Source organism: Cloeon dipterum, chromosome X (genome assembly GCF_949628265.1).
Source record: "Cloeon dipterum chromosome X, ieCloDipt1.1, whole genome shotgun sequence".
Taxonomy (NCBI): Eukaryota; Metazoa; Arthropoda; class Insecta; order Ephemeroptera; family Baetidae; genus Cloeon; species Cloeon dipterum.
In genome coordinates this window covers 4,336,936-4,359,669 of record NC_088790.1, presented here as the reverse complement: position 1 = coordinate 4,359,669, position 22,734 = coordinate 4,336,936, and the positions used below count along the sequence as shown (strand labels likewise).

The window sequence follows — 22,734 nt, the reverse complement described above, 5'->3', positions numbered from 1 at the left end:
TTTAACTTATTTTTAGATTAACAACTAAACAAATATCTTTGTTACAATTATGGGGTGGTTATTTTTACAGACAATTTTGTAATATCTCTGCTATTTCAGCATATTATAAAATAAATTTTCGCAATTAATAATAGAATGGATAGGTAATTACGTTGGTAAGAAGGCAATAATTAGATACCAAACTCAATACTTGTGCAATGATTAATGAACAAACGTGGTGACCAGATCTCGATAAAGTAACACAACAATGTAGCCGGAAGAATTTTTTAAATGTGTAACCGTGAGAAAAGGTCAAAACGACAGTTTCTCGGAATCATCCCTTAAGAAGGTCTATTGTATTAAGAACAGCAGGTTCTATTTTATCCATACACATTGTTCACTCTCAAAAAAGGACACTGTCCACATGTAAATCGCAAAGAACCCAAATTCGACACGTACATCAGTTTCTCGGAATCATCCCTTAAGAAAGGTCTATTGAATTAAGAACAGCAGGTTATATTTAATCCATACACATTGTTCACTCATAAAAAAAGGACATTGTCCACATGTAAATCGCAAAGAACCCAAATTCAACACGTACATCTGGTTGTTTGCAGAAACAACAATAACAGCAATGTAGATTAATGACTTTGGGAGGGTGAGTGACCCGTGTGACAGGACGTTGTGCTTGGTGGTAGAGAGTAGGACACATAATTAGTGAGTCTACCAATGAGTGCATCGAAAGAAGGACAAGATTCACTATTGGCCATTTCTTTCACCAACCAAATTTAAGATGTTTTCGGACGTGCAGGAGAGAAGCTCTCCGTCCAGGAAAGGCAACGACAGTCTTATGAGACACCCCAGACTAAGAAGTCAAATCTCTGTCTTCTCAGTCAGTCCAAGTGAAGTGAAAGTGCTAACAGAGGCCACGGACTTAGCAAATAGGCCCGATCAGCACCTGTGGTTACTGAGTTCTGGATACAGGTTTTCAAGTGGGTTTTCCTGTGTCTGCGTCAAATCCAAATGGACAGAACTACTTTTCCTGCTCCCACACAGGAAAGGTGTAAGACCGCCACGATCTTCAACTAAATAGCCACAAGGACACTGTAAGAACATTTCTCCACCAGCAGAAGACAGCGCTTGCAAGGCCAGCACTAGCACCAGGCAGCGAGAGCACAGCCAACTCATCTGTGAGTGACCAACAAAGCTTATCACACGTAAAATGGTCATCTAAACTGTGAGTACACAACCAAGCCGCGAAGAAGTGCCTAAAGGACACAAAGTGAAAGACACACGAAGTTTAAACACGCGAATTCGGGAAAAGAACATTAATTTGTAAAATCATATGCACAAGTATTGAGATTCTTGATTAATCAATATACGTATTGAAACCGATCCATTCTGCTTTTATTTACTGCATGATCCTGCTTAATCAACTAAATCTGCTTTAGTTAATTCTTCAATTATTAGTCGGTAATTGTCTTGATTAGTCAAGGAAACCAGAGGAACTGCTAGCTTAAACATTAATTTCACCTGAAAGTTTAGCAATCAACAGTGATCTTCACTTTAAAATTTCAACAGGTATTTTATTAATCACCGTAAGATTCACCTTGCTAAAAGAGACATTACCAATTTTTTTTAATACATCGCTTCATAACACTAATAGGACTAAAATTGATAAAATTAAAAAATTTTGGATCAGTCAATGGGTTAATATCTGTAAACTAAATTACCATATATACATTTACGCAAGATATTCATTATAATTAAAAAAACCACATGAAAAACCCCCTTGTCATCTAGGTAAAACTGACCAATTATTAGTAATGATCACGTGAATACAGGGACATGAAGATTCAGATCTGATTAATTTATGACCCTCAAATCCAAATTATTTTAGGCTTAGTTTGCCTTTCAGGAATAGTTTGAACTGATAAAATTTGGCACCTTAAATGCAAGAGGATCACATTAGCGAGAGTTTCTTTCTACAGCGATATACTTTTAACTGTTTCTATCAGTTTGAAGAAACTTGGTCGGTCTTTCATTTCAAATTCCCAGCATGGCACCATCAGTTTGCAATATACTTGTTGCGGACATGTGTCAGGACATGGAAGTCTTTGGCCAGCTTTTAGTGCTTCGTGAAATTGTAGGTTGTCTTCGTAAGAATGACCTCCATCGTCCTTCAGTTCAGGATCCTCGCCATACGAAAAGAGTTCGTACAGAGTCACTCCGTAAGACCAGACATCACTGAGGGGGTAGAATAAGCCGTGTAGCATACTTTCAGGGGCGTACCTGAATTTGATCAAAGGTTAGCTAGCACCGAGAATTGAGAAAACAATTACCATTTGATGGGCAGTTCTCTATGTGTTTGCCACTGATAGTGGTTGTCATTGTTCATGTACTGCGCCAATCCAAAGTCAGAAATTTTGACGTGTTCGTGACTGGCAACTAGAATATTGCGCGATGCAAGATCTCTGTGGACGATTTTTTTTCGTCCAAGGTAGTTCATGCCCTGAAAAATTTTAGGCTTGGTCAGGTTTGGTTTTTATTTTTCAAAATATGATTGAGTCGAAAAATGTATTTTGACTTCTGGAGTGGAAATTGTCCAAAATGTAAAAGAAATCCGATCTTGAATTATTACGAAGCATGTTATGGAACAACTTTTGAGTACATTTTAAAATTCTAATGTTTTAACGTTAATTAAAAACTTAAAATAAAAGAAGTGACCTTTGACATTGACCCATAACATCAAATTTTGTGTTAGTTCTATTAGGCTGTGAAAGAGGACTTCAAAGCACACTTTATTTTTTAAATTGCGCCTCTGGGAGATGAGATACTGAGATCTCACAGTTTTCCAAGATTGTCCCATAAAAATGAAGATTTTGTCGATAAATTTTGAGTAGCAAATAATAATAAATCTGTAGTGGTGGTTATAAAGAGAAGAATTTGTTGAAAATCCCGCAAGGTTTAATTTCCACCTCCTAACCCCAAAAATCTTTAAAACAAAAATGTTTTGAGAGATGATTAATACTATCAGAAAAGGTTTATCAGCCTTAAATGAATTAATACTGTTAAATTCACGTATAAAAAACCAATTTTCACCAAAATAATTCCAAAATATCCCAAAAACTGGTTAGGAAATCCTACCTTAGCGATGTCGAGAGAAAACTTCAAGAGTTGCGCTTGGCTGATGCTGTCCCGATTGATTTTCAAATAACAATCCAAGGAACCATGAGCCACAAACTCCATCACAAGAGAAATTTGAGGCCCTTCAACAACTCCAATGATTTGCACAATGTTTGGGTGCTCCAGAGTCTGGAAAGAGGTCTAAGGTTATTGGTGTTAACTTGAGGTCACGCATAGCTACCTTCATGATATTGATTTCCCTCTGAAAATCTATCAGGTAGTTTGACACTCTGCCGTTGTCCCTCACTTGCTTTATGGCTACCAGCCTCTCAGGCATATCCGCTCCACCGGGACTAGACATTTTCCCTTGGAAAACCTCACCATAGTTCCCCTAAAGAGAGTCCGAATGCAATTGATTTGAAGGAAAAAAATCTGCCAAAACTTACCGAACCAATTTTCGACAAAAACTCGACGTGGCAACCATCAAGTTCGAAAATGGTATTCAAGCCAGCATTTGAGTTGTCTACTAGGAAATCCATAGGATCGTTCTGGAAGTGAACAACAGTTAGAGGCGTTGCAGAAAATAAATTATTTGGAGCCAGTTACTAACCTCGTTCAGGCTTAAATTGTCGAGGGACAGCCCATTTATGAGGCCATTAAAGAAGTGCTTTGACTCATCCAGATCTGTGAGATCTAATTTTAATAATTAATTTAATTTATTTCTGCAAATTGAATTAAACACTTGCCTGTTGTGCCTGATGAAAGACTGACGCATGAAGCTGAAAGACTATAATTGGCAGAGGAGATAGTGTCGAGTTTGCTTTTCGGCTCGGAAGGAATGGCGTAATTGTGTTTCCTTCTTGAGTTGTAAACTGTAGAATAAAATGAAAATTTGTATTATTATTACTATTCAAAATTCTCACAAAGAAACTCTTAGGATTCAACATTTTAGTTTAGGAGAAATTATTAAATTAATTCAGCCTTATGTAAACCGGGAAATGATAATTAAAAAATTGCGTTTCCGAGGACAAAGGGTGGTCCTAACCCTTGATCAGGACCTAGAAAAGTCTCAATTAATCATTTTCAATCCAATGTGAATCAAATCCGCTCAAAAACTAAACAATAATAGCCATATGTCAGAAGACCTTGATTTTCAGAGTGCAAAATTACTTTGACCTTGATTATCTCTTAAATGAGAAAAATAAGTATCACCAAGTTTTAATATATTGTGTAATCACCACTTTTTCGCTTTTATGGAATTTCAGAAAAAATAACACACTGATTGATACCTTGGTACATCTGCTGATTGATGTCCCGCAAAATAGCTTGTGGTCTCTTCCGGCTGTGGAAATCAATGTTCCAGGTTTCCAAGAGGAGACGGTAAATGTCTGCTGGACAGCCTTCTGGTTTTGGCAATCTGTTCTTGGTGTAAAACTGTACAGCCACGCAAATAGATTTATACAATTTTAAAAATGATTAGAGGATTGTACCATCTTGGAATAAAACGAGACATCTACATGACAAGGGTTCATGCCGAATGAGAAAATCTGCCAGAGAGTGGTGCCAAATGCCCAAACATCTGCAAACTTAGACTTTCCTGCCAGACTTAGGTTTCCATAGCACTCAATCGGAATCCATGGAATGCTACAAATTTAAAAAAAAAAAATAATTACAACTTTTAGTTTATCTAAGAAAACGTACTCTCTTTCAGTATATTGATGGAGGCCTGGATCGGTGAGCTTGACCTCGAAAGTGCGCTCTGTGTGAGCTGATACCATCAGTTGGTGGCATCGAATGTTTCCGTGGACAATTCCTTCTTCCTCCTATAAACCAAATATGAAATAATGATAGTCATAAAAAATCCATCACGACAGACCATGTGCCACAGAGCTGTCGACAAGGCGGCGCTGGCTTCAACCAGGTCCTCAGGGGCCATGATGCCTTTGTGAGTTTGGAGGTATTTGTCCAGAGGGCCGAGCTTCAGGTACTCGGTCACCATGGAAAATGGATTGCACAGAGTGATGCCGTAGAACTTCACCACTGCATTCGACTGCAGAAAGGCCCACTGGTTGACAAGTTGGGCGTATTCCTTAAAGAATCAATTTTCTTATTGAAATGATATTTGGAAAAAAACTTGAACGCTATACTTTGTAGTACTTGTCTTCGTGCTCTGTCATAACGATCTTCATGGCGCATTCCCGTTTGATTGACTTTGGTAACGTTAAGACACAACGGTACACAGCACAGATTCCTCCTTCTCTGAACTTCTTGTCTCCTGCAGATGTGAAATGTTTGGCAAAAAGGTAAGCATTTTTCAATCAAAACTTGAGAATTTAGATTAAATTTTATAGCAATTGTATCTGAAAATATTTTCAGATATTTAGTAAAAAATGCTTCTAAATACAGGTTAGTTTTGTCCAGCGATTTTTCCCTTTAATAGAGAGCATGAAAACTTTTTTAGTAAGTGGAAGAGATTAAAATAAAATCTAAATTTAATGCACAAAACTGTGCTGGTTGAGAGAATGTTCATTTTAAGAATTTTAAAAAATTGTGTATCACGGTGGAAAACTTGTTTACCTTTGAAGACCTGAATATTTTTGTGGTTGATGAAATGTGGTCCACTCAGCTCATCGGACTTGGCTGCATTTTTGAAATGTGGATTATCCAATTGACACAGCAGCAACTGGGACTGGTCTAATGGAAACGAGATATATAACTTATTGTAAAAAAGAGATGTCAAGTCTTTTTTTAATACCAAATTCTGAGGGTGGAATACACTCTTCCAATTGAAGCTCGCCTTGTGCAGTCTTGTATTTGATAATTATATCAAGGACGCTGGGGTAGTTTTGGCTGTCGTATTGAAACATGAACTGACCAGAGTTAGTTTTTTCAATTTTGAAAGTCTTCGGCTTGGACCTAACATATAAAATGTTAATGAAGTTGATGGGGCTTATTTTAAATAAATGTACCTTCCATTCACGCACACATCTAGAAAGTAAACCTCATATTGCCTCTCACTTTCTCGCAAGATGTAGCAGCCTGGTTTGCAGTCTCGTTTCTCCTGCAGCTTCGCATAGGAAAAGTTCCCCCTGCAAGTACGTTGGTAAAATGGAAAAAATGATCTAATTATTCAAGTGGCAATAATTAAATATTATAAAAACTGTAGATTACAGTAATAATTTGATTTTTTAATTTTAAATTTACAAGACGGGAAACAGTTCTCAGCTAATTTTTCTCAAAGTTACCAGTCAATTTTGGCTTTTACTTAAGAAGTCTCAGCCAGCCGCGCTGCGCCTGACGGCAAACTTTTGGTCACGCGGGCAGCCACCGTGAATCTGGCAGACAGGCTAAGTTACGCCAGTACAAAAAGTTCAAAAATGCAGGAGAAAATTGTTTAGCGGCCCTTTGGTCTGTTCAGCACTATCAAACTTCACGTTTAAAATATGTAATGTCAGCCGCGCCAGCCGCTGAGCAAAAAATTCAGCTAAGCCGATCCCGCCAGCCGTCACCTGAAACCTCGCGGCTGACTGAGATCTCTAGTTTTACTGTATCAAACCTTTTAATTTTGTTGATTGTGCTTACCCGACTGGTCCATGACACTTGAGGGCTTGGAGCTTGATCAGTGACGGCGTGTACATGTCCATACACAGGTTAAATGTCCACTTGGAGAGGAGCCGGAAATACCCATCGAGCAGACTAACAAACGAGTACATGCTTGGCCGACTCAAAAACTGCATGTGAATCGGTATTCCGTTTCTCCTGGACATCTCCACCGATACATTATCTTCACGTGCAGAGATGAAGCAAAGCTCATCAATGGAGCACAGTACTTTCCACTAAAAACGCCACCGATTAATGAAGGAATTAGAGATAACAAGTTTCGGATTCTTACTTCGTTTCCCTTTTCCTTGCAATACGAAATACCAGGATTAGTCTTGTGGAAAGGATTGACCCTTAGAATGGCATTGAAGACGACCTCGTCTTGGTCCATTTTCGCCTTAAATTCTTCTGTCAAGTAACTCGGGGCAATTTCTTCGAAATGCTGGAAGTATCGCAATTTGACCATGTTTGGATCTTTAATTTCACTCGTCAGGATTTTTTCAAAGTTTTCCAAAATGGGTTTCCTGGCAAAAATCGAGTGTTGCTTCACAATCTCCTTCGGTAAATATTTTTTATATTCTTTTTTAATAACGCCACGGTCCATATCCTTTTCCAATACGGCCCGGTACATATCTGTTACTGCAAGACCAGTAAGTACGTGAAGGTGTTTGTCAGTCTCAATCCCTGGGACTTTGTTTTCCATAACGTCATTTTTCACTTGGTGGAAACAGTAGTTGAAAGCTGTCAGGTCTATGCTATGAAGACGTTTTAAGTCCGCGATTCTAAATCTCAAGCGAAACTCAAATTCAAGTTTGTCCAACAATTCAATCTTGGCACTGGGATGGAGCCAAATGGGTGAGTCTTTGTCCAGGCAGGGAGACACTCGAAGAGCAAATAGATGTCTCGCCACAGGACCGATCCCAGCGATCTTGGCGACGAGCACGCAAAGGTCCTCAGCAGTGCTTTTGTTGTGAACCCCCACACGGACACGTTTTTGATCTTTACTGACGCAAAGGTGGACAACAGCACTCAGATTAGCCTGCTCCATTATTGTGGCGAGTGATTTTAATCCTCTCACCTGCAAAGGGCACACAAATTGACAAAACTTTAGTGATTTAACAAATTATAAATTATTTCGGATTAATACAGTAGATAAATTGAATAAAAATGTTGCTCACTTACATAATATCTTCAAAGTGAAAATCCGTTGCTTTGATGGCTTCTACTTTCTACTCAGTCAAGCGTCTCCAGAACCATTTTGTTAGTGGTTAGACAATGGCTCTTTCATCCCTTCACAGCACCCCCTTACAGCATCATAATGTATCCCTCCCGCCACTATGACGCTTTCAGGTAACGCTGACTATCTTTAAGAAAATGTCAAAAAACCTGATGTGAAAAGCGAGGAATCTGCGAGTGTTCGACGTTTAATCAATCAACAAGAACACCAGATTAAAAGAAGCTGGCGTTTGTGTTGATCGAGATGTAAGGGATGCTGGAGAACTCCGATATGACGGATCAAATTTACACTCCGACCGATTTCCAACTAACTAACGTCTAACGTATCAATGATACAAAGGTGCGCTGGTTTGTATTGTAAGCACTGTTAGCAGGCAGACCAGGCAGTCATCCGAAGGAGTAGTGGTCGGTCACGTTGAAGCAGCGTTGCCAACCAAAGAGAATAAATAATAATACTTGTGGTTCCGGTCTTCAGTTGGTTCGGTCTCATTTTTGTTGTTTTTTAATCGTTCATTTCATTAGTCAAAAAGATGAAATCAACGAATTGAAAGTTTGGTAAGGTGAAGGATGAATACATAATGGTCAGATTGAAGACGCAAGTATGTATAATATTAAAATTCATGGGTTACTCATTCATGCGTTATAATTAAAATTCAGTTGGCAACAGTGATATTTACTGCACCAGTGCCCTGCAACGAAAACAAAATTCGGCCATTAAGTAAGCAGCATCAACACGTGAAAACGCTGCCCCGGCACATCTGGGCACATCTACCAACCTTTTTTTTGAACCAATTTAACCGAGACCGAGCAGCTGAGCCTGGACAGCTCGGACAACAGGGACTTGGAGTGCTACATGCTTGTAGGATTAAAGACCAGACACCAGACGCGCGTCTTTCGACACTTGCGGCCGTTGCATTACGAGTATAATATAACTTAAACGAAATGAGTTCAAAAAAACCGGCACTTGCAGAGGAATTTGCTTCATTAATTCAACCTCATGATATTGCACCTGATCCTGAGGATGACGCAGAGGAAGGTATGCCTTGATATTGTTTTAATTTTCTGTTCTAAATATATATTTTTGTTTTAATTTCGGTGCAAAAAAATTAATATAATATGAAATTGTATTTAAATTCTTGTTCGAAATTTTAGCAACTCGAGCCAAGCTGGTTGATACTTATGATGATGAGGCTCAAGAGGAGCAACAAGCAAGTGTTCTACGTCGGCAAACCGTTTCGTTTGACGACAAAAGATACGCTGGAAGAAAAATTTCCAGGAAGGATTTGAATCGGAGCGATGATGAAGACGAAAGTTTGGAAAGTTCTACTGAGGAAGACGAAGGAGCTTCCAGTAGTGATGCTGAGGAAATCGCTGATGGAGAGAGGTAATGTGATTAATTAATGATGTTGACAGACAGGAAATAAAACTCCTATTTTCTCTTAAAAGGGATGAATCGGAAGATGATCAAGCAGATGAGGTTGATGAAGAAGAGGAAGATGAAAGTAGTGTAAGTGATGATAGTTCCAAGGAATATGATGATGCGGATGGTGACATGTTCCCCCAAGCTGAGAAAGAAAAGAGCGACAAAGAGAAAGACACAAAATTTCAGCACTTTTCCACATCTGATTTAAAATCTGAAGTGAAGAAAGGAAATGCTGTGAAAAACCAGCTCAGTAATAACTGTCACTCTATGCCCGTTGATGTCTATTAATCTATTATTAAAAATTTTCAGTGCTGTGGGAAAATCTTCTGGAAATTAGAATTCAGATGCAGAAAACATTGAAATTTGCAAACCAAATGCCCATAGCTGCGAACTTCAGCAAGTTTGCTGATAAAGGAGGAAAGGAGTTCAAGAGTGCTCAGTTAAAATGCATTAATGGGACAACAAAGCTTCTCAACAATTTAATTGAGTTGCAAGCCACACTCTTTAAACAAAATCCTGAAACCAAAAACTTATCCTCAAAGGAAAGGTATTAAGTAGTAAACAGTTTATAAAATGCTAGAAATTAACATAATCTCACAGAGCCAAAGAGGACGATGAAGAAATTCCAAGCAGTGAAGACGAAGCTGGCGAGTTGGAGGAAACACCTGCAGAAAAGATGCCGGCAAAGAAAAAAATGCGGATGGAGGATTATGAGAGCTCCATCGGCGGCGTCCACAATAATTTCCTCAGCTACCGAAACTCAACCATCCAGAAGTGGAGTGAAAAAACAAGAATGTCCCAGGGAAAATTCAACAGCAAGAATTTTAGTGCTTTTGAGCAGTCTGCTCTAAAGCAAATTGAACACATTTTAGCCGACAAAAACCGTTTACTCAAGAGAACCAGAGTTCAAAGATCGAACTATAGAATTCTAGGATCGGAAATCGGCGATGATGAAGAAAAGGTAAATTTCAAACTGTCTGTTTCAACAATTTTACTGAGTTTTCTTTAGGTTGATGACGAGAAATCCCAACAAACGTGCAATGAAATATTTGATGATGACGACTTTTATCATCAGCTTATCCGAGAGTTGATTGAACAAAAATCCGAGTCAGTCACAGATCCCGTCCAGCTTGGAAGGTAACCGTGATTGTAGCCAGTTTGAAAGACATTTTAAAATTAACAAATATTAATTTTGTAGGCAATGGATAGCTTTGCAAAAGCTAAGAAGCAAAATGAAGAGAAAAATCGACACAAGAGCAACTAAAGGAAGGAAAATAAGATACACTGTGATTCCTAAGTTGGTTAACTTCATGGCTCCAGTTGAGCATAGTGAATGGACAGACGAAGCCAAAAATGAACTGTTTGCATCTCTGTTTGCAGGCTAAGCCTGAAATAAATTCATTGAATTGAAGCAATTTGTTTTATATATGTTGTGAACCCAATCTCTTGTTTAAAATTTAGTAAAAGCAATAAAATTATGAAGGGACCTCAGTATTCTACTACATTCATAAATTTTTATTTTAAAAATCAAGGCAAATTGCCAAATTTTTAGTCTACAGTTTCCTCAAGTGATTTTAAGTCATATTTTGAGTCTTGCCGCGCTTTTTTAATTTTAAACTATCGCGCTACTAGATCACTAGATGCGTGTACCAAAAACAGTTAGCTTATGTAGCTTATCAATATTCCAAAATTATGATAAATCGAATTTGAGAAACAAATACCGATAAAAATTTTGAATTCCAATTTTCTAATGTAAATTTAGTATTTTCATTACTTTTACTACTCATGAATTTTCAATTCTTAGGATCTTGCGCAGCTGAAGCGAAGAAGTTGAACAGCCTGGCGCTAGTGTCGTTGGCACCACGACTCCTTCTCTTCCTCCTCCATTTTTGTATCCGGCTCGAGCTAGCAAAAATGGCTCAGATCTCCGCACGTTTGGCCGCTGCGGTGGCGAGGCAGCTTCCAAATACCACCAGACAGGTATTAGAATTAACCTCAAAGAACTGTTTTTCACTTTGGATGTTTAATTTGCCAAGTTTGTCACTTAAAATCACCGATAATCGAAACTACAGAAAATTTGCCCTCTGTTCGACCGTCCCTTATGGTGCCCGGCGAATTTTGTCATGAATCCTTAAAGTTTCGATTTAAAGACTAAGAAACCTTTAATTCCTTTCCAGTCCTTGACGTTTTTGGATGAATTATCCGATTTTATTCGTTTTTGGTACAGTTTCATTGTAATATCGACTGGATTTGGAAGTTTTCGGTTGTCGGCAGACATTTTGTTCTATCAGCTGGCCTAAAATTTTACACTACCCCAAACTGGGACTAGCACTAATTCAATTATTTTCCTAAGAAAGTAATAAACTTATTTTTCATTTGAAAGTTGTTTTTGATCTCACACTAAGCACTTAATTTCTGGTTTTAAATAATTATTTGTTGGGTTACTCGATATTAACTAACGGTTTTAAATTTCTAAATTTTCCAATAATTTTTTAAATCGGAAAATTATGTATTTCACAATTAAATAAACTGACCTAATTTCATTTAGGCCGCCAGACTAGCATGGCCCTCCATGCAGGTGGGAGCTCGCCACATCCATGTCTCGTGCAGTCAACGTGCTGCCGAGATCTCTTCCATCCTGGAGGAGAGGATTTTGGGAGCTACTCCCAAGGCCAACCTTGACGAGACGGGCCGTGTCTTGAGCATTGGTGACGGTATTGCCCGTGTCTATGGCCTGAAGAACATCCAGGCCGATGAGATGGTGGAATTCTCCTCCGGCCTCAAGGTTTGTCTTATCGAATAACTTCTGAAGTAAGATAATGATTGGTCATTCAGGGTATGGCTCTCAACTTGGAGCCTGACAACGTCGGTGTGGTCGTATTCGGTAACGATAAGCTCATCAAGGAAGGCGACATTGTGAAGCGTACCGGAGCCATCGTCGACGTCCCTGTCGGCGCTGAGCTGCTGGGCCGTGTGGTTGACGCCCTCGGCAATGCCATTGACGGAAAGGGAGCCATTGCTACGAAATCGAGGTAACTAGGACAAATTTACTTACAATCACTGATAAATCTGAGGGACAGGACTAATGAGAGACATATATTTTTATTTCTAAATTAAAGGATGCGTGTTGGTGTCAAGGCCCCTGGCATCATTCCCCGCATCTCCGTGCGCGAACCCATGCAGACCGGAATCAAGGCTGTGGACTCTCTGGTGCCCATCGGTCGTGGCCAGCGTGAGTTGATCATCGGTGACAGACAGACTGGGTAATTATTAGATTTTTAATAAATCACGGCATGATTTCTAAACGTTAAAACCGTTAATAGTAAGACTGCCCTGGCCATCGACACCATCATCAACCAGCAGAGGTTCAACAACGCTGATGACGAGAAGAAGAAGCTGTACTGCATCTACGTCGCCATTGGCCAGAAGAGATCCACTGTGGCTCAGATCGTGAAGAGGCTTACTGACTCTGGTAATTAGTTTCGGGCTGAATCGTTGAATATTTGTTAACGTCTTGATTTCTTAGATGCCATGAAGTACACCATCATCGTCTCTGCCACCGCCTCTGACGCTGCTCCCCTGCAGTACCTTGCTCCCTACTCTGGCTGCGCCATGGGAGAGTTCTTCCGCGATAGCGGAAAGCATGCCCTCATCATCTACGACGATTTGTCCAAGCAGGCTGTTGCCTACCGTCAGGTAAAACTAATAATTTCAATCTCTATGTTTCAGTATAGAAGGTTTCAACAAATCGTTCATGTCGCGGGAATTTGGTTAATCTCAATCTGTAGGTGTCTGATAATTTAGCCGATTGAAAATATTCGCAAACCGCACTCAGAGCCAATCTGTTAGTAGCTTGGAACTATTTGAACGTTTGCAAAATCAACACAGCCATCCTATTCTCCAGATATTTTTTTTGTGCCTGGAATTATACTGGCTGTTACAAGAATTGATAAGTTACAACAATGTTAGTTACGCGGAAAATTGACCCATCATCAATTATAATCTTGTTTTAAAATTTGATTTTTTCCTATGGTAAAAATGGCCACAAGGCACTTGATACATAATTACGGATACGAATTGGCCAATTTTATGTGGCACGAACGAATCAGATCACGTTATTAAAAGTTACTAAGTTTTTGTCTAAATGGAAGATAAACCATTACTTTGTTGGAAATATATTAGCCGTCAACCAAAATTACTTATTACAACATTGGAAATATGACCATTTGCCCGTTCTTGACTCTTTTCACATGCTGATGACGTAACCAAGATCATGTAATGAAGATAGAAGTAATTGTTTGTCTGAAGAAAAACATTCTGTTCGAAAATTTAGCCGTCAGCCACGACAAATAAAGGTTTACCACATTCCCGCGGTACAAACAATATTTTTTCATAGACTATTTAGGTCTCTCACAAATAAAAAGGTTAAATTTTGATATAGATGAATCATAACATTCATTATTTGCCTCTAATGAACAAATCACATTAAATTTTTGAAAGGTCAAACGTAATTTAATTATAACACGAGAGCAAATTCCTGAATCATTCTTAATTGGCACAGATGTCTCTGCTGCTGAGGCGTCCTCCCGGTCGTGAGGCCTACCCTGGTGACGTCTTCTACCTTCACTCGCGTCTGCTTGAGCGTGCCGCCAAGATGAGCGAGGTCAACGGTGGTGGCTCCCTGACCGCCCTGCCCGTGATCGAGACCCAGGCCGGTGATGTGTCCGCCTACATTCCCACCAACGTCATCTCCATCACTGATGGACAGATCTTCTTGGAAACTGAGTTGTTCTACAAGGGTATCCGCCCTGCCATCAACGTCGGTCTGTCCGTGTCCCGTGTCGGATCTGCTGCCCAGACCCGTGCCATGAAGCAGGTCGCCGGCTCCATGAAGCTCGAGTTGGCCCAGTACCGTGAGGTCGCCGCCTTCGCCCAGTTTGGTTCAGATTTGGACGCTTCCACCCAGCAGCTGCTCAACCGTGGTGTCCGGCTCACTGAGCTCCTCAAGCAGGGACAGTATGGTAAGAGAATTGACATTTGTTGCCTTGCGGTTCTTGTTAACTTGAATTTTTCTCTTTCAGTGCCCATGGCTATTGAGGAACAGGTCGCTGTTGTGTACTGCGGAGTGCGTGGCCACCTTGACAAGCTTGACCCCGCAAAGATCACCGCCTTCGAGAAGGAGTTCCTTCAGCACATTAAGTAAGTTTCCTATTTGATGTTTTTTTCAATTCGTCCGCAAACCGCACTCAGAGCCAAGCTGTTGGTAGCTTGGAACTATTTGAACGTTTGCAAAATCAACACAGCCTTCCTATTCTCCTGATATTTTTTGTGTGTCTGGAATTATACTGGCTGTTACAACTTAATATATTTTATTTGGCGTTTGACTAATATTTTTGCCTGCAGGACCAGCCACCAGGACATTCTTACCAGCATTGCCAAGGAAGGCAAGATTTCTGATGAGACCGACGCCAAGCTGAAGAAGGTTGTTAAGGACTTCATAGCTACATTCTCTGCGTAGAAATTGTTAGGTGGAAATACGGAGGACTGTAGCTTTTAATAAGTAACACTAAAAAGAGAGGAAAAATTAAATATATCAACATCAGCCACACGTCATGGTCACCCGGCGAACATTTCGTTTACTGTGCGGAAAAGAATTACTTCAAACCATCTTTGTTGATGCCTTGCATTTTACTAGTTCGTACACCCCGAGTAAAATACTGCCCAAGGCATTCATGTTGATTTATGTTACTATGTACAAAAAAATAAAGTCAAAAATGTTTCAAAAAAATTGAAAACGCGAAAATTAAAATCTTTGTTTCTCTATCATCCTTAGAAAGGTGTATACTAAAATTGTAGAGTGGGAATAAATCTATTTAGAGCCATGATGGGGTCTAAAATTAAAATCTAATTATGTAAGTGGATCCCTTCTTGGCATAAGTCTTCAGATTTTTATGAAATTTTGGACGGGACCTAGGTCCACCTACCTGGAAATTTCAGAATTGACTAATTAAGATTGAATCAAAGTTGGCAAATTAATGAGATTTTTGATCAGTTCGAGGTTAAGTAATACAATTTCGTGCCTAACATTACCGTAATTTCACGCCCAACAAGATCATAATAGTGAGGGTTAAATTATCCAAAAATTTCTGGCATACATCAAAGAGAATTGAATTTTAAAATTTGATGTAGCCAAAATTTTCCTCGTTTAATGGGAAATAACAATAGAAAAATGTTTGAACTTGATTTTGTCCTATTTTCAGATATTAGCGTTCATAATTGCAAAAACCTGAAATTTCTCCTGTGGAAACTTGAATCTGCTTATAACAGTTTATTTTACTCCCTTTACTCCTTAACGCATCAAATGGCTAAAAGTGAACTTATTTAATTCAAAGATTTAAAGAATAACCAGTAAACAATAAAAACTGCCTAAAAATGACCATAATTTGCCCTAAATCCACAGCCCTCAGCATATTAATTTAAAAATAATTGAGAAGCTTAGTACTTTTAATAAAATATTAATTTATTGAAACCATGTCTTGATCTTCATTGTTATCATCACAATTTTCTAAAAAGGCACGGACAACATCGCATTTGGCACTGCCACATTCGCATGGCACAGGATGTTCCTCGGTTGCTGCATCAAGTTCGGACAGTTGGATGACGTATGAACGGCTCTCAGGGTTGCTTCTGCAAATGAATACAATTAAAAAAATATCCACTTAAAAAGGAACCTTGGAAAGAAAAATCACCTTCCAAGGAAAAGCTCAAACGCTACAATGTCCCCTTCTTCCACTTCTCTGTCTTCCGGCCATAAAATAATTGTCTGCTTCCAGTGAGTTTGAGGTGAAAAGGGAGATGTGTCGAGCTGCACGATTTCTGCTGAAGCCTCTTCGTTTTCTTCATCTGGCTCAGGGAATGTTACGTCAAACCAAAGAACCACTCCTTGGTAAATGCCAGACTTGTGAGTCGAGATAAAAACTTTGCTTCTGATTGCTGACACGTCTTGAACGGTCACGGAGTTCATGTCAATGGTTAGGATATTTCGGCTCACTGAAAGAATGTCTTCTTCTTCCAGCATTTCGACTTGAGGCTTAGCCATCAGCGACTGGCGCTCCAATACTTTCATTGAAGACATTTTGTGGCCGAATATATTATCCCAATTTGTAGTAAAAAGAGGCGATGCTGAGCAAAGGGCGCAATTCAAGGTGGCGTACTCAGGGAAGATCGTGCCACCGGGTTTCAAATGTTTGTCTCGCGCGTGGATGACAGAATCAATCATCGATTCATGAAGCAAGTAGAATCCCATCCATTCTGAAACAATGATGTCCACTTTGATGCTTTCCGGAAGGTCTTCCACTCGACTCTGAATTACCTATATCACAGATATATATCTTGCTATTAAAAAATTCATAAAATTTAAACTTTCATTTACCTCTACAACATCTGCAAAGTTGTTTTCTTTAACATTCTCCAATGCAATCAGAGCAATCTTACTCGCTTCCACAGCGTACACCTTTTTGGCGCCAGCTTGAGCACAAAAAAGCGATAAAATTCCTACAAAAAATATGTTCATTAATTCCTATTATATGAATTTACATTATTTTCTTACCAGTTCCAGCACCCACGTCCATGACAAGTTTGTTTTTAAACATGTTTGAAAGCGTAATGGCTCTTTTGTACGATTCAGTCCTAGGAATGTCTTCTAGCATCAGTCTATGGACCTAAAATAAGACATAAATTTTATTTAAACTGCGTTGTTTTTTTTGCAATATAGTCCTTTACAGTAAAGTCTTCGTATGACTCAAAATAGGTTGAGGTCGAAGTGGAGCCATCTAGTACAGTTTCCTCCACTAGATTTTCTGACTTGTCTGCAGCAGTTTCAACTTTGTTACCATTCATCTTAGTTCAAAGTTTCCGTGTTAGCTGTTGACAAGAATTATATATTTTTCATATTTTTAGTTTTTATTTTGGTTTGAAAATCAGTCATGGAAAATATTAAGACGTATACATACATACTGGGAGAATGAATTTATTTCGATTGCTGAATTCAGTACTAAACTTGGAAAAGTAATACAATCAAGATGTTGTATTTTTAAGTTACCATGCAGTGCAGAAATCCAGAAAACACAGGACGGGCACGTCTGTGGATTTTTTATTATTGTTGCTGGGATCGCGGGCGGTGGGATGGGCACTATGACAGCTGGAGTCGGAGAACCGGGTACCGGAGACACAACTCAAATCAAAATTGTTAACAAGAAGTGGAAAAAAGCCGTCACGCGCTTCGGTAAAATGCAATATTTGTTCATCCAATAAAGTTTACCATTTTACAAAGAAGCAATCTGAATAGTTGCTACAACAGCGTTCCGCAGAGACCAGTGTTGTGATTGGCTGGTTAGTTTCTTCTCTTGAAATCCGAGACACAAAACGCGCCAAACAGCATCTAGCTTCGTGTAACGCAGTGTTACGAGACAGACCGAAACCAAATCGTACGAATGCTGAACACGCAAAACACGTTCAGCAACGCATAGAATTATCGGAATTCCGATTACTTCAAATCCAGACTATCGGAATCGGAAGGTATTTTTCGTCCTCGCCATCTTCTTTTTCACTTGTCTTGAGGTCTGCGTCGAGAGTTGACTGAAGCAGAGCTGAACGCTTCGCTACGAATTTTTAGGTATTTTTCTGGGCTGCAAAGCTTAAATTGTTCAATGAAATGTACAAAACTTTTCCAATTTGTCATTTGAAACTCCATTATTATTCCTTTTATGTGTTTGTGATTTTTGGATTATGTACATCATTGCATAATGTTTGCGCGTGGTTCTCATTCTGCCGGACAAGGTGTAGATAAAATATTTCATACATAATTTTTGCCTTTGAGTTTTTATCCTGACTTGTTGAAAATAATACATACATTTTTTCCATTTTTTAAGGATTTGTACATAATCATTTCGGTCTATGTACGCAATCATGAATTCTCATGTTAATTTTGAGATAAAAACGTGAATATTAGTTTCTGCATACATACTTATATTATAGACATTCATAGGATGAATGGTACAGTTTTATGTAGATAAAACGTTTTACGTTATTTAATGAAATTTCTTATGATTTCTATCGAATAATCATTCTGCTGTTTCCAGTGAATTGACAGCTTGTAATCTTGATTAAATCGAGCATGGATGACGACTGGGAAGAAGATTCTCCACAGGTGCTATTAGATTTTTATATCATGATGGGAAATTGGAATCATTAATTTGCTAATCTTTTCAGCACGGCTGGGGAATTGGAAATGATTTAGGAAGCACTCCCGCCCAGAGCAATCAAGGCTCCGGTAAAACCAACAATTTTAGTAGCTTCGGCGACAGCATTGGTGGCAGCTTTGGCGGCAACCGAAATGAAGGATTCGGTGAACGCAGCGGCGGCGGCGGTGGTGGACGCGGCAATTACCAAGGCGGCGGAGGCGGCCGCGGTGGAAGAGGAGGCCGATTTAACAGTGACGGCGGTGGATTTGGGAACAACAGCTTTGGTGGAGATAATGGCGGAGGCGGAGGCTTCAGAAATGGTGACAATGGTGGTAGCTATAGAGGCCGCGGCGGTGGCGGCGGCTATCGCGGGAACAACCGATTTGGTGGAGACAATGAAGGAAGGGGAGGAGGAGGAGGGTTTAAGTCCTTCAATCAAGAAAACAGTGGATTTGGAGAGAACCAATTCAGCAAATTTGGCGGGGAAGGCCAAAACGACAACAAATTTGGCTTCGGAGGGAGCTTTGGCAGCAGTGGAAATGATGGAGGCTTTGACGGGGACTCTGGCGGAGGCCGCCGCGGTGGAAGAGGAGGTTTCCGAGGAGGGAGAGGCGGACAAAGAAATGATTCGGACAGCTTCAACGGAGAGGGCTTTGGTGGCTTTGGCGGAGGAAGAGGCGGACGCCGAGGAGGCGGTGATTCTGGCAACGATTTTGGTGGCGGCCGCTTTGGAAATGACGGCGGCAGCGGTGGTGGTGGTTTCAACCGCCAAGGTGGAAACGAAGACGGAAGTATTTATAGCGAAAATTTGATTTTGTCTTTTTAAATATCAAATTTCCATTGATAGGTGCACCGAGGAAAGAGCTGTACATTCCTCCTGATTTGTCTATGGATGAGAAAGATCTCTTTGACAGCAACACTGCGGGAATCAATTTCTCAAAGTATGACAACATCAAAGTGGAGGTAATATTGAATTTTAAATCTAAATCTTTAAATTTTGAGTTTGGAAGATCTCGCACGTGTTTTTGTGATGAGCGTTTCTATTTTCCAGAACAAGGCCTGTACTGCCTTTGATAAAATGTTTAAGTAGTCTTTGGTGGCATTGAGATGTTTTTTACATCAGTCTATAAGCATATTATAGTAAAATTAAAATTTAAATCCTTCATTCTGGCCACCTTATGCGCTTCTGCCATCAACATAATATATTATACCAGCTTTATTAATAAATTCAAATGGCTTGGGTTCAACTTAGGGATTATGGTTTATTAAGAGCAGCATATAAATTTACACTTGTCACTTAGGTCTTATAAACCAATGTTCATCTAGCTCGCTACAGTGTTCAATAATTTTTTGCCTAAACCCGTTAAATTGTGTAATGGTCATAATGGATCACCAGCCCAAATTTTTCAAGCATTAGAGATACGGACTTAATGAATATATTAGGATCAACTTTGAAATTAATTTTCATTAAGGAGCTTCAATCCCTTATCAGTTCCCTATCTGCAGAAAGAACCCAGAGTTCTCTTTAGTCAGATATGCACACGGTAAATTAGCTTAATTAAAATCCTATATTTGATTAAACTGACATTCTTCTGTAAGAAAGAAATATAATTGATATTTGCAACTTACACTTTATCAAATTTTAAAATTTCAGGTAAATGGAGAGGGAGCCCCACCTCCAATGGAAGACTTTACCCATGGAGGCTTGCGTGATGTCTTGATCGAAAACGTGCTGAAGGCCAATTACACCAAACCTACCCCTATCCAGAAGTACGCTATCCCCATGATCAAGGGCAAGAGAGATTTGATGGCCTGTGCTCAGACAGGCTCCGGCAAAACGGTAATTTTAAATCCTTACTTACTATTTGTCGTAATTTATTTTCTGTGAATCTTTCAGGCTGCATTTCTCCTGCCCATCATGCATTCACTCTTGGAGGACAAGGACCACCCCACTGTCTCCCCGACTGGAGCTACGCAGCCTTTCTGCGTGATTCTCTCTCCAACAAGAGAACTGGCCATTCAGATCCACAAAGAGGCTGTGAAATTCTCACTTGGGACCATCATTCGAGTGGGACTGATCTATGGTGGCACCGCTTCATTTCACCAGAATAACAAGCTAACTGTGAGTATAAAGGTGTGTATAGATTATTAAATAAATTTAATTTCCAAACAGGGCGGCGTCCACATTCTCGTGGCCACTCCAGGCCGCATGGGAGACTACGTCAACCGCGGCCGCCTTTGCTTTGAGAAAGTCAAGTTTGTTGTTCTTGACGAAGCCGACAGAATGCTGGACATGGGCTTCCAGCAAGACATTGAGAGAATGATGTCAAATGCATCAATGCCCCAAACGGTAATCAAATCCAATCCTAAATCTCGTTTAGTAATATTATTGTATGACCTTTTAAGGGGTCTAAAACCACTGTGATGTTCTCTGCAACATTCCCTCAAGACATTCAGAAGATTGCCAGCAAATACCTGAACAATTATCTCTACGTTGTGGTCGGCATGGTTGGAGGAGCCTGTTCTGATGTGGAACAGAAGTTTTTGGAAGTGCCCAAGTTTGAGAAAAGAGACAAGTTGCTTGAAATTCTGCGCGCTCAAAGTAAACTTCCGTTTCCAATGGTATTAAAATATCTATTAATCTTTGTCCGTTTTCACAGAACCTAATCACAAAGTAATGGTCTTTGTCGAGACCAAAAAAACCTGCGACTTTGTGGCTGCCTATTTGTGCGAGGAGAACGTGTCCAGCACCAGCATCCACGGTGACAGAGAGCAGCAGCAGCGTGAAAGCGCCATCAGGGACTTCACCAAAGGGAAGCACACGGTGCTTGTGGCCACAAGTGTTGCCGCCAGAGGAATTGGTAGAGTTTTTCCACGAGTTTATAATTCCATAATGAAATAGATAGTCGATTACTTCACAATAAATAAATTTAAACTCAGTTAATTGTCTAAAATGTGTCTAAATAGGCTCTATATCCATAGGCACATTTATAATCTTTGTGTTTTTCGTGGAATTTTTAAACACAGATAGTAAATTAATTTTGAGCAGGTTATATCTAGATAAATGTCTTAGTCACTTAACTATGATTATTTTAACAGACATTGCTGGCGTGGAGCTGGTGATCAACTATGATCTGCCCAAGGAGGTGAGTGATTACGTCCACCGCATTGGGCGCACTGGACGAGTGGGCCACACTGGAACAGCCATCTCATTCTTTGATGAAAAATTTGACAAGGATTTGGTTCCAAACCTGATCAACATCCTGGCCCAGGTATTTTTCTAAAATATAAATTATTTAAATACTTCTGATTCATTTTTCCACAGGCGCAGCAAGACATTCCAGAATGGCTGCAGAACCATGCTAGTGGTGTTGGAAGCTTCGGGTTCCAATCTTCCAGTGGAGGAGCTGCGGACATCCGCAATGTAAGTAATTTAATAAATTTACTATGATGTTATTCATCATTTTTTTTCAGTCTAACTTCTCAAGTGCTATCGCACCGGCTGCACCTGTCGCCGATGAAGATGAATGGTAATTTTCGAAATAAGCCAACACCGCGTTGCATGCTTGGACTGAGCCTCGCTATTCAAATTGCTCTTTTGTATGTTTAATAACCTCGTATTATTGGATTGATAGTAAAGTTACTGCGTTGGATATGGTAATTTGTCATTGTAGATGAATAGCAACCTAATAAACAATATTTGTCAATGATTCTTCATTCCATTATTATATTTAAATCCCTTAGCTTCCTTTATAATTTAATCTGGATAGGTCGGGTCTCAAAAATGTTGAGAATTATATTAATATAATCTATTTTTAAATGTATATAAACGCTGTGTAACTAATCAAGGCCCTGCAAAGGTAAGAAAAAACTCCACCACATGCACGAATTCATTTGTTTTGCTGATAAAACGTAGAATCCCAGGATGTTCTTTTAAGTATATTTGAGATTAATTCTAACATTCATATCGTCGTCTAGGAAATTTGAGAGATTAATTATTTAGTAATTAATTTAAGGCTCAAATTACTTAACAAAAGCATCAATTGATCTATCAAGACGTTGAATAATGTTCTCTTTCAACCAGATACTAGTTTTCACCCTTAAATGTGAGTTTCCTGTAGCGTGGTC

At 39.5% G+C, this 22,734-nt stretch overlaps 5 protein-coding genes across 5 annotated transcripts; 3 read left to right on the top strand and 2 right to left on the bottom strand.

Moving 5' to 3' along the window:
- Positions 1–956: 956 nt before the first annotated feature.
- Positions 957–8,310, bottom strand: hop (tyrosine-protein kinase hopscotch). The gene is made up of 18 exons (XM_065493226.1): positions 7,888–8,310; positions 6,998–7,783; positions 6,688–6,941; positions 6,075–6,194; positions 5,861–6,021; positions 5,683–5,799; positions 5,253–5,380; positions 4,982–5,194; positions 4,807–4,928; positions 4,596–4,749; positions 4,395–4,539; positions 3,852–3,977; positions 3,716–3,798; positions 3,552–3,653; positions 3,347–3,496; positions 3,127–3,294; positions 2,322–2,491; positions 957–2,271 (listed from the first exon to the last, which is right to left on the bottom strand). Exons 2-18 carry the CDS (start codon positions 7,751–7,753, stop codon positions 1,965–1,967), a joined length of 3,276 nt encoding a protein of 1,091 aa, XP_065349298.1. The 5' UTR covers positions 7,754–7,783; positions 7,888–8,310; the 3' UTR covers positions 957–1,964.
- Positions 8,311–8,651: 341 nt separating this feature from the next.
- On the top strand, positions 8,652–10,775 carry Aatf (Apoptosis antagonizing transcription factor). The gene is made up of 7 exons (XM_065494939.1): positions 8,652–8,977; positions 9,094–9,325; positions 9,388–9,614; positions 9,674–9,911; positions 9,965–10,325; positions 10,374–10,501; positions 10,563–10,775. Exons 1-7 carry the CDS (start codon positions 8,884–8,886, stop codon positions 10,747–10,749), a joined length of 1,467 nt encoding a protein of 488 aa, XP_065351011.1. The 5' UTR covers positions 8,652–8,883; the 3' UTR covers positions 10,750–10,775.
- Positions 10,776–11,185: 410 nt separating this feature from the next.
- On the top strand, positions 11,186–15,173 carry blw (ATP synthase subunit alpha blw, mitochondrial). The gene is made up of 9 exons (XM_065493740.1): positions 11,186–11,344; positions 11,913–12,149; positions 12,200–12,396; positions 12,484–12,627; positions 12,688–12,836; positions 12,891–13,060; positions 13,926–14,385; positions 14,446–14,563; positions 14,768–15,173. Exons 1-9 carry the CDS (start codon positions 11,279–11,281, stop codon positions 14,880–14,882), a joined length of 1,656 nt encoding a protein of 551 aa, XP_065349812.1. The 5' UTR covers positions 11,186–11,278; the 3' UTR covers positions 14,883–15,173.
- Positions 15,174–15,863: 690 nt separating this feature from the next.
- Art8 (Arginine methyltransferase 8) lies at positions 15,864–17,612 on the bottom strand. Its single transcript, XM_065495319.1, has 6 exons — positions 17,466–17,612; positions 17,147–17,287; positions 16,974–17,085; positions 16,797–16,918; positions 16,114–16,736; positions 15,864–16,051 (listed from the first exon to the last, which is right to left on the bottom strand). Exons 2-6 carry the CDS (start codon positions 17,261–17,263, stop codon positions 15,880–15,882), a joined length of 1,146 nt encoding a protein of 381 aa, XP_065351391.1. The 5' UTR covers positions 17,264–17,287; positions 17,466–17,612; the 3' UTR covers positions 15,864–15,879.
- Positions 17,613–17,877: 265 nt separating this feature from the next.
- LOC135946664 (ATP-dependent RNA helicase vasa) lies at positions 17,878–22,323 on the top strand. Its single transcript, XM_065494968.1, has 12 exons — positions 17,878–18,038; positions 18,505–18,572; positions 18,635–19,397; positions 19,454–19,569; positions 20,261–20,446; positions 20,504–20,728; positions 20,780–20,956; positions 21,013–21,208; positions 21,267–21,467; positions 21,706–21,878; positions 21,932–22,030; positions 22,081–22,323. Exons 2-12 carry the CDS (start codon positions 18,540–18,542, stop codon positions 22,138–22,140), a joined length of 2,229 nt encoding a protein of 742 aa, XP_065351040.1. The 5' UTR covers positions 17,878–18,038; positions 18,505–18,539; the 3' UTR covers positions 22,141–22,323.
- Positions 22,324–22,734: the final 411 nt, after the last annotated feature.